Source organism: Pseudochaenichthys georgianus, chromosome 12, assembly GCF_902827115.2.
Source record: "Pseudochaenichthys georgianus chromosome 12, fPseGeo1.2, whole genome shotgun sequence".
NCBI classification, from domain to species: Eukaryota; Metazoa; Chordata; class Actinopteri; order Perciformes; family Channichthyidae; genus Pseudochaenichthys; species Pseudochaenichthys georgianus.
This window is the reverse complement of record NC_047514.1, coordinates 9,140,657-9,151,978: the sequence shown is the minus strand read 5'-3', so window position 1 is coordinate 9,151,978 and position 11,322 is coordinate 9,140,657. Positions and strand designations below refer to the sequence as shown.

The 11,322-nt window shown below is 43.2% G+C and overlaps 1 protein-coding gene and 1 long non-coding RNA gene across 2 annotated transcripts; one reads left to right on the top strand and one right to left on the bottom strand.

Moving 5' to 3' along the window:
* Positions 1–3,375: 3,375 nt before the first annotated feature.
* LOC117456397 (N-acetyllactosaminide beta-1,3-N-acetylglucosaminyltransferase 2) lies at positions 3,376–6,437 on the bottom strand. Its single transcript, XM_034096270.2, has 2 exons — positions 6,059–6,437; positions 3,376–5,502 (listed from the first exon to the last, which is right to left on the bottom strand). Exon 2 carries the CDS (start codon positions 5,474–5,476, stop codon positions 4,145–4,147), a length of 1,332 nt encoding a protein of 443 aa, XP_033952161.1. The 5' UTR covers positions 5,477–5,502; positions 6,059–6,437; the 3' UTR covers positions 3,376–4,144.
* Positions 6,438–8,956: 2,519 nt separating this feature from the next.
* On the top strand, positions 8,957–10,936 carry LOC139434912 (uncharacterized). Its single transcript, XR_011644204.1, has 2 exons — positions 8,957–9,690; positions 10,437–10,936. It is a non-coding gene; the product is annotated as an uncharacterized lncRNA (long non-coding RNA).
* Positions 10,937–11,322: the final 386 nt, after the last annotated feature.

Genomic DNA, 11,322 nt, shown 5'->3' with positions numbered 1-11,322 from the left:
GCTCGTTCGGTCATTGCTGACTGGAGGCGGTCTGCCTTTGCCGGTAGCGTGGGGTTCCTGCTCGGTGCCGAAGCCAGTTGGAGGTGGGCTGCCACCAGCGGTTCCATGGGCGGCAATGCGGAGCAGGCCGAGCTTCTCCATGCCGACACAGTCCAAAGAGGAGGCACCCTGGATTGGGGCCTTGTTGCTGAAAGGGCGGTCTCTCCACGAGACCGACACCTCGTCCAGCATCTCTGGAAAGACTGGGAGAAGCTGCTTCCTCATCCTCGCTGTTTGGGGCAAGTTCTTCCCCTCATTGCGAGATCTGGAGGTCTCCTTGGCCACTTCAGGCCAGGGGATGTCCAGCCTGGACGCAGCGCGTTGGCACACGGTCTGCAAGTCCATACTGAGGCAGGGCGAAGCTGGTGTGTTTTCGCCCGGGGGAGCGGACATCGCCTCCGGCTTGGCAGCCTGGGCAGATGAAACGAAGATGTCATCTTCGTGCTGATCCGAGTCGGATAAGAGGAACTCAGAGGCATCCTCTTCATCCTCCTCCATATAATCCAGCTGTAGGACATCCTCCGCGGGTGGAACCACGGTGAGGTCCAGTTGGGAGCCCCAGCTTGACACAGCGCGGGGCTCCGCTCTCGCGGCTCTTGCTGCCACCGGGCCCCAGCCTGACACGGCGCGGGGCTCCGATTCCGCGGCTACCACCGTTGTTGAGACCCAGCCTGACACAGTGCGGGCTCAATCTCCTTGGCGGTCGCCACCATGTCCCGATTGCCGGCCGGCGAATCAACGGACATGAAGGGGTCCCGTCCCGACAGGCTAGCTTGGCACGCTAGCCATCGGCGGAGGCTCTTGATGGTGAAGCGGGCACAATGCCCGAACTAACCGGGGGTATCGATAGCTTCCTGGGCGTGTTCCAGCCCAAGGCAGGACGAGCAGATCTGGTGTGAGTCCATGCCCGAGATCCTAAACCCGCAGCCGCAGAGCCAAGCCTCCGAGCCTCCGACTCCTCTGGTGTGAGGGAGAGAAGGGTCCATCCTCGTTTGCCGGGGTGTCGGCGCGGAGGGACAAGCTAGTAACAGGTATGTTACCGAAAAAAATCCAACCTTATCGTTATTCCGAAAGGAAAAAACTACGGGGTCGATTTTTCTTTAAAAAATATTAACTGGTGTGTTAATATCTTTCTTATCTCCGTCTCCTCTGGTGTGAGGGAGAGAAGAGTCCGTCCCCGCTCGCCATGGTGTCGGCGCGGAGGGATAAACTAGCAACATGTATGTTACTGTTTGAAGAAAAAAATCAAACCTTACCGTTATTTCGAAAGAAAAAACGGCGGGGCAGATTACAATATTAACTGGTCTGTTAATATTTGTTCAATTTTTCTGCAAAGCAAAAAAGTAACCGGCAAGCACCCGTCGACCGAATGTTAGCTTGGGTTCAGTCTGTGGACCGTTAAGCTAGCCCGGCTACTGATATTCGAGATGTGCTCTGAAGCGAGAAGAGGTGTTTGAATGACGCTGCGACGTAGCGCAAGCTACTTAAAGGGTGGGTGGATTCCCTGACGTAGACGTCAAGATCACCAGCCAATCAGGATTGGCGTAATGAGATTGATGCTTCTGTTTGCATACACGTTGAGGCGCATCCCATAGTGAGACATCGAACGGAGTGTTATGAATACACAGCAGTGTGTTCACACACACAAGGCAGCAGCGTACAGGACAATCCTGAAAACATGGACTGATTGAAAAATATTTTGAATTTTTTTAAAAAACGTTATATGCACATTTTGAAAGATGAACATATGCATGTTTTGTATAATAAATAAATGGGTTTAAATTCAAAATCGTTTTTTTCTGTCGCTTTTTTAAATGTATACAATTTTCTGCACATAACACATAATTTTTGTTGGAAATAATTATTATGTCAGCTCTCTCTCCTCTGTACAATAGCTGCCCACTGCTCCTATATAGACTCCTGGTACTAGGATGGGTTAAAAGCAGAGCACACATTTCACTGTGTGTGCATGTGTGACCATTAAAGAGGGTTTCATCATCCCCCCCCCCCCGACACGGAGCCTGGCTCCTGGATGTGGAGCCTCCTGTCTGGAGTCAGGCAGCAGGAGACGGCTTCAGAGTCGGGCCCTTCAGGCAGGTCTGACTCCTGAGTGAACTCCTGGCGTCTGTAAGATCAGCAGCCTTACCCGTCCTCCTTCTTTTTCTCCGTCTTCCTGCTGACTCTGCTTGCAGCCCAGCTCCTCTGGAGAAAAGCCTTGAGTGTCCAGAGTCAGGCCCCCCTCTTTCTGCAGATATAGGACACTGCAGGTTGCTCACTGGTGTGGAAAGGCCCTCCAGAATGTCAGTTTGAAGTTTGTCCATTAGGCTGTGGAGCTCCTGTAGGTTTCTCCGCAGTAGATCCTGTTGCTGAAGCAGAGGGTTGACCTCTGACCTCAGATCAGGCCAGTAGAAGTCTGTGAATGGACTGAGGGCAGACTGGAATCCAGGAGAGCACAGAATCTTCAGAGCTTGGCCGGTGTAAGTCCTCATGGGTTTTCTCCTCTGTGTTTCTTTCTCTCTCTGCAGTGGGACTCTCAGCTTTTAAATCCGAACAGGAGGAGCTCCAGAGACATTACCACAGCTCTCCACTGGGTGAAGCTGTTACCCAGGAGTGCCGACGTCGATGGGTCTTTCCTGTGTCTTCATGTACTTTCCTGCATTTGCAAGAGATCACCACAAGATGCCCCTCAAACTCGTGCCATTAGCATAGACTGTATATATAAGGCCATTAGACGTACATGTATTTAAGCAAAGTGCAGTAATCATATCATACCTCCTAATGGTTTCTGAATTTAATAAAAGTTAGTTTGGTTTTTATGTCCAGTTTGTTAAGAGACAACTTATTTAGCCAAAAAAACTAATAGTAGTAGAATAGCAGAACGGCTACCAGTATGGATATTATTGTAAACAGCAGTTTTCAAATGTGGATTAATTTCATCATTATTACATCCATTTCCTTATTAGGGTTCAGCAACTCCGTAGTCTTCCTCCTAGTCCTAGTCCTTAGATACATTTATCTTCATCGGAAACCACATTACTCTGAAACCACTGTCTGCTTATTAGAATCAAAATCAATGATAGAGGCCAGACAGGAAGAAGCTGTAATACAATAAATAGAGAACAGAATAAAACAGAAGATTGATGATCGCTAAGTTGTTAAATGCCTCCTCAGTCACACATAGTGTGTTATCTGTTTGTTGTGTGTTTTTCAGCCCACATGCAAATCAGTTCAATGCAGCTCATCTGGGAACAAGCTTGAATTGGAGTTTGAAACTTTATTACATCCAATATCTTTGTAAAAGCTACTCACACAATTGTGCATTTCATTAGTCTGCTAAGTAAATATTCATTTCAATGTGGTTTGCAATGCAGGCTGCTTTTGCGTGCCTTAAAAGCTTTGCCTTTATTGTGACTGCATGCCTGCCTTTTTAAATATATGTTGATGGTCAGAGGATTTTAAATCTTGTTGCAACAACAATATACTTAAATTCAAATATCGTAATTCAAAAATATTGAATCTATAAATAAATAGTCAACTGGACAAAATATCAACAGTCAGTCATATTAAAATAAAACACAATTTAAAATACAAAAGTAAAAAAACAAGCACCCCCCCCTTTTTTATATTCAGCAACATGTCAGAAGTTAACTTGCCTTTCATCGTTACACAACATGTGATGTTAATTAAAAAAAATTGTAAAAGAAAAACAAGAGAAAAACCAAATGAATTTATGTTGACCGGGTAAGATGTCACATAGTATGTCACAAGTATTCACTTTAAACATTATAAAACAATATGTAAGGACATTATATTACATGTCTTATGTATTAAGTAGTAAATACAACTTTTAGATTAAAATGGGTAAATATACATAATGCAAAAGTAGCATGATCACTCTCTTAATGAATGAAACGTCTATAAAATAAAAGTAACCTTTGAGGTAGATCAGTCTCCTACTCAGTACTCCGTAACTCTTAGGAGGAAAGGTTCATTGAATGTGACCTTAGGAACTGCCATCTTTTAGTCACATGTACATTTTGGAAATGCAAGGGGTGGCAGCCTCCATCCTGTACTCAATGAGTCTAATTTGCCAGGCAAATGAGCCTCAGCAACGACCTGGAGGTCTCTGGAGCTTCTTCCATAGTGTCAACATGTCTTTGGGACTCCGTCTGTGGACGAGCAGAACAGATCTGTAAGCGCAGGGATTCCACCTGTCGTTATGAGGGAGGTCAAATGTCAAAAATCCCGGGTGATGGCTTGGCAAAAGGCCGAGTCTGTACATGCACATGCCCAGATACACATCGTCTATTGGGAAAAGGCGCACCCTCTTAGAAACCTTGTTCAATCTTAATGCTAGAGAGACAGAATACACCACCCCTCCCCCACCGGCGTATGGTGGGTATACACCTTTGTAGAAACGTTCTGGTATGTAGTACTTAGTGGATGGCTCACGGTTTGGCATCGCGTAATTGATCACCTCCCCAACAAACAAATTCATTTCAGTCTCATTTGTATATGCTTTCCACAGGTTGTGCTCCTCCCACTGCTTGTGCAGGTAATCCAGAAGGGCGCCTGTTCGAACAAAGACATCATCGTCCCCTTTGAACACGAACATGGCACTGCGGCAGTGTTGCTGGAGCCATTGCCAGAACAGCAAATCCTTTAGGGTCAAGTTAAAGAACGTGTCTTTGAAATCCCACTGTAGGATATCTCCATATTTCTGGTTCTCAAGTTCCAGGAGGTTTTTTAGGTCTGGGTGAGGACCTGCACTCGAGTCCTGCCTTCCCAACAGAAACACTGTGCGCACCAATCCGCCCTTCTTCGTTGATTCCCCTTTGACCAGACCACTGCGTCCCCAGGTTTCCCGGATGGCCTGCCTGTTTTCAAAGTTCCCCACTTGAGATTTGATGGCCATGAGAAGCATTGGTCCAAAGCTGCTATCGTTGTTCCCACAGATACCAGGTTGATTGATAAGGAGAGGATACTCCCTGCAGTGCATTGACTGTACAAACACCCTCATTTGTTCTGGGAAACTGTTGAAATCGTGCGTACGAGGAACAGAACACTTGTGTGACATGCAGTCTGAAACACATTCATCTTCGTTTTCTGCTAATAGCTTAGCGCTCATGATCCCCGTTTTGTTTCCTCGCAGTACTGGGTTGTGCTGGCGGTCCCAAGAATGCTGCAGCTTGTTCCACAGTGCACTGTCCTCCAGACGAAGGTTCCAGAAAGGGCCACGTGGGTGGGAGGCCAACCCAGAGTTAGCAGAAATCCCAGAGGCAATATAGTGGACGTTTATTTTTGGAGGACTGTAGGAGATGGTGACCAAAATGGACACCAAGATATAAAGCAGAAGGTGGGCGGTCATCATGCATGGCAGCAGGCACATGCACAGCAATCTCCCGTTGCATCGGCAGTATTTGCAGCATCTGCCCATTGCCAATATACAAATCAGACACGCACCTGCACAAACAATAACACATTGTATTACATCATAGCAGAGCAAACATTTAAATATCACTAAGCACAGACCACTGAGATGACATTTGTGTACTTGAGAGATTTTTCTAAAAGCCAACAAAGCAGGAAACCCTCTAGTGTTTCTGTCTCCTTGGTGATGGTCCAGAGAGGGTTATTATCTGCTCCTGTCTACACACTCAAGAGCATCCTCCCGTGCCTACCGACCACACAGCCCCTGTAGACACAGTGTGGAACATGGTATACGCAACAGTGGATAAACTCCTTTCTTTAGCACTAAAAGTTGAGTACACAACGCTAAAAAAAAATCCAGAGGACTTTGATAAACAATTTCTTCACAAGACCTTTGCCAATATTCTAAATGCCCTAACCCATTGCATGCACAATATTGAGAATAGCCTTACAGTCTGCTGTTTCTTTATAGACAACATAGCAAAAACGTCCAATCATTTTGTTTGTCAAGTCAAATACTACTATATACTTATATAGCCTTACATAACTTTTTGGGAAACCTTTACAAATGTAGGCATTGGTTACTTACAAGTGTATGAACTGCCGATTGAGATTAAAGACACAGTCACTTGTGGCGTCCACTTGTTGTTGTAGTGTTTTCATCCGGTATGGTTATAGTCTGGTTACGACGTGGCAGGTCTGTAGCACATCATGTATGTCCATAGCGATGATAGATAGAGACTTGCATCCTTTAAATCCAACACAGGCGTCCTCTTTCCGCAGTACAGTCGCAGCTGAGCAACAGGTCCCAGGTGACAGTGCGCACAAAGCATTCGCCTCTTTTCTTGACGCCACATGTATGACAAGGGAATACTCACGGGAATAATGTAGTTTCTATGCTGTCACAGACTGGTTGAACAGTATGTGGATGCTCCACAGAGATAGACTTTGATTTGCATGCAGGTGCTTCGGGTGCACGTTTGCATGGTATGGTAATCATTTTCAAGCAGTTTTAGGCGAATTAATAAATAAAGGAAATAGCAAATTATTAAATAATAAAACAAAAAACTAATCTGTAAGGAATTGGCAAAAGCCTGATTATTCTTTAAAATACTTAGTTTATTGACCAATGATTAAAAAAATCTACTATTACATAAGTAAAGTATACAAATTACATTACTTTAATAAGAGTTCGGTGAAGTTAGTTTTAGGTTGGATATTCGACAGACATTCGCGGACCAGCCAGCAGCGTCAGTTTCCCCTGCTGCTGGCTATTACGACGGCGAGATCTACTCCGCGAAACGAGACTTTCACTTAAAGGTGGGGTAGGTACATTTGAGAAACCGGCTCGAGATACACTTGTTGTTGTATTCCATGGAATGCTCTTAACATCCCGATAGCAATGCATATCTATGAATATAGTGCTTTGAAAAAAAATCCATAGTAGGCTACTGTAAAAAGCACAACCAATCATTTTATAACGGGCCCGGCTAAAATAACTGGATGGCCTACCTGCCCGTCAGCTTTCCATCTGTGCATAAATGTATCTCGTGCCCTCATTGGTCATGTGTGCTCGTGTGTGTTGGAGGAGGGGCTCTGTAAGGAAGTGGCAGATTTTCTCCGGTTGTGTATTTTCAAATTCTAGCGCACTCGAACTGGTTTCTCCTAAATTACCTACCCCACCTTTAAGGCCGCTACATATGAGGTGTGACCATACGGTGTGACGGTGTGACACACCAACCTGAGACCAAAGAACGCGTACCGAAGGCGTCCCAACTTTTACGTCCGCTACGTCGCCTGCGTCGGCTACGCCGCCCGCCTACGCCGCCCGCCTACGCCGCCCGCCTACGCCGCCCGCCTATACGAACACACCGCAAAGACTCCAGTTGACGAGTGGCAATAACTGTCCTTACCAGCAGGTTACGTATTGCGCCGAGGCTTCGGAAAAAAAAGCTACAGCTAAATGAGATAATGTAGTTAATAAATATATTCTTTGATATGGTTTAGCCTTTCTCAGGCTACAACATGGTTAAGTTTATGAATATTGGAATACAAATCCCTCTTTGCAATGTTTACCAGCCTCCTTAGGCTTTTCAATCACAATCATTAAACTGGAATAAATACAATATTGTTAACATGAAAATATGATATTATGTTCATTGTTTAGAGGTATTCTAAGGCTTTACTCAATGGGAACTCGGTATGAGATGATGGAGCACACTGTTGAGATGTCCAACCTGCCTGTTTTGCACACTTTGACCAACAGGGGGTTTGTGTTCAAATGAAGCCCCTGATGAAGCCTCATGAGATGAACCCTTTTGCGAACCAATTGGCTGGAAAGCTTCATAAGGCTTCATCTCGCCATCACTACCAGCAGGCAGAGGTAGTGGCCGTGTCTCAATTCAGGGGTTGCATACTTCGAAGAGTGCATTCGTAGACCGCTTACGTCACTTCCGCCAAAAGAAGGCTGTCCCAATTTAAAAAAAAGACGAGACTCCTCCGAATGCGGCCCACGAATGCAGGATACTTTTCCCCAATTTGAAGGATACATCTGATGTACACTCCGCGGCCTACCATATCCCAGGGTGCAATGCGCGCACGGAAGAGGGAGTTTTTTTCAAATTAAATGGCTTCCGGTCTCCCCAGCAGAGTGAATTTAAAAGCAGCAGCGAGCGGAGGAATCACTAATAAATGTGATTATTGGGTTTTAACTTACTTTAAATTAACTAACGTCACACACGTCAAACCCAAGGGGCATTAAAACGTACATTTTCGTTAAATAATACGGATACATATGTGACGCTAACTAGCTAGCTGGACGTACTGCACTGTTGTTTACACTTATTTTTTATTCAATTCAGAAGTTTACTAAAGTCATACAGAGATCTTGGCTCTGTTATAGATAAGTTATACTTTATATTACATACATAGACCAAAGTGAAAACATTTAGACCGATATAGCCTACAGTACGGTGGGATTTATAAAACGCTACCCTGACGTGTAGTGTTGAGAGCTTCATAGTATGAAGTGAATACTTAAAACGAAAGTTAATTATAAATCAAATATAATCAATTATATTCTTGTATAACCCACACGAAAATGCTTCATATTTGAGGTTTTTCTATATTTACAGCATAAACAAAACAAAGTGGTTTGTTAAGTTGAGTGTAAGATCTATAATGATTTATGCCTTACTCTCTGATAAGAGAGTAGGCAGGTTCTTTCCTCTCCTCTCACAGCAGGGAGGGGGGCTCCGGACTTAAGGAGAAACACATTGAGGCCTCAAAAAGGTGGTTATGTCATAGCAATAGAATATGTCTAGTCATGTTTTGTTTTTTACACAAACTTGGGAAGGTGTGTCTTATGCCATAGCCAATAGAATATGTTGGTTGGGTATAGAGGAGGTGTTTGTGGGTTTTCTATCCGGTTTTTTGAGCATAAAAAGACTGGCTTTTTTGGATTTCGGGGGGGAGAGAGGGGCAAACCCCTGGTATACTCTCTCCTGGTAAGCTATGTCCTTCAGAGCTGGGTTAATAGCTCTCGGTAAGGTTCTCTCAAACTTGGTAAATATCTCTTGATTTTCTTCATTGAAAGCTGAGTGAATATCTTGGTTGAAATGCTGAGTGAATTTCTTTGAATGCTGAGTGGAATGATTTGATGGGAGATGTGTTTGTGAGTATTAATACCCGCCACCTGTGAGGACCTTCCTCCGAATTCATGCGGATAGGAATGGGTTTTTGAATGTTAGTACCCGCCATCTGTGACGGAAAAAAGTGTTTGTGAGTATTAGTACCTGCCACCTGTGAGGACCTTCCTCCGAATTCATGCGGATAGGTATGGGTTTTTGAATGTTAGTACCCGCCATCTGTGACGGAAAAAAGGTATGGAATTGATGTGAATTGATTTGGTGAATGAAAAGTTGAATGTGCTTTTTGTTATCACCGGTCTTTTTATGAGGAAATGCCTCTAAATTCTATCGGGAGATTTTGAAATGTCACAACTGAATTGGGCAGTTGAAGTGAAACATTTTGGTAATAAATGTAAGACTGTGAATTAAAGTGATCACAGCATCATTTTTTTAGTATGATTATAATGTTGTAAAGAGAGAAGGTAAAAACCCTGTAAAAAGTTTGGACCTATTTTTCTTCAAATAAACTGATCCCACCTTTTGGACTGGGACAACTTAAAGGACATCTGTGCTCTCCTCTCCTGCTTCAAAGGTAAGACTGCACCCTGCCACACACACTTAGGTAGGAACACACCTCATTTACTGATATCAAAGTCCTTCGGGATCGCTTAAACAGATTAAAAAGAGTTGTCTGAATAGAAACAGCAGTTAATTGAACCTGGTTCTTCGGGGAGTTAATAGAGGTGAGATCTTGCTGACGTTGGTGGATCTGAGCCAAGCAGTAAACTTACAGAGACTCAGTAACTTCGGTCAGGTCAATTAGTAGGTCAGAGTAATTTACCGGAATAAATTATCAGGACCTCACCTACTCTAAACAGTAGCTGCTGTTAGCTTTATTTATTTCTGACATGTTCCAATGTTTTACTGTTTATTAAACGTTGGGACAACATTATAACCTTTTTATTCAGCTCATGCTGCTTTGAGGTAGAGCAAAAAAAGAGCCTATTTTCAATATTTCCACCAGATTTGATCATCTTTTATTTAGGTTAAAGTGTATTTAATTTATCCTGATCCCATAATAATAAGACAATCACAAATAGACAGCAGCCTTTTGCTTAATGTTAGTTTGTGCCGTGCTGTCAAAGGGATGCAGGTGTGACTGTCATTTCATCTCTTTAGTTTTTAAAAAACCAGAACAGTACATCATTTTAAATGATCCTTTAGGGATTGTTTGTCTGAAATGCTGAGAGTTACATTTTGCAATAATACTTCTGCAACCCTGTGTTTAATATGATTAATTCACTTTTTTATTTTTCTCTTGTTTTTCTCTGTAATTAGGAAAATTCTGGAGAAATGGATCTGCTGGAGAAGGACCCCTAATCTGAAAAGTGCACAGCGGATCATCAGGACAGAGCTGCCATCCACCTGGACCCCCCCGAGGTGCTGGAGAAAGCAAAACGGCGATCAGGAGCATCCTCCACCCAGACCTCTGCTTACTGCCGTCCTACAGACTTGTGTCTTACTTTGAGAATTTGATTTTGTATGTGTCCTTTCTTTTAATAGATATTTAACGATTATAGCTTGAGTCTGTCTGATTCCCCAAACAGCTGCTTCTATATACTTGCTGCACATACAATACAAATAAACAACTTGATAGACACACTTTTGCTGATATTTGTTTTACTGCTGCTGATGTTAAATAACATGATTGATTTCCTCTGTCTCAATGATGAAAGTTATAATAATAGAAGACATGAAGCTGCAGAGAGAGGATGGATATATTCTTACCTCTACTTTGTGATAAGATGAAAATACAATATTAAATTGTAATTGTTAAACATATTGTTTATTTCATTTACTGATGTTTTAACCATTATTTACAACATGTGTACATAAGCAGTGGAATAATAGGGTATGTCTAGGTCATTAAACTGTCTTCAGTTTAATTTTATTAATACAAAAAAAAGGTCATAGAAAATGTTTAATTGTGTATTTCAGCAGAGCGGGGGTCACGGTGCTGCTGGACCTAGAGGTGCTGACCTGGGGTCAGTGGGACATCATCTGGGCAGGGTTAAGGGAAGAAGGAGAATATAAACTGTTATAATCACAGCTATTAAGATTACACTACTACACTACTACACTACTATTGTTGACAATCAATCTATACAACATGCTTTTGTTCATTTAAAAAAACATTGTTTTATTAGTACAGAAAAATTAAGAC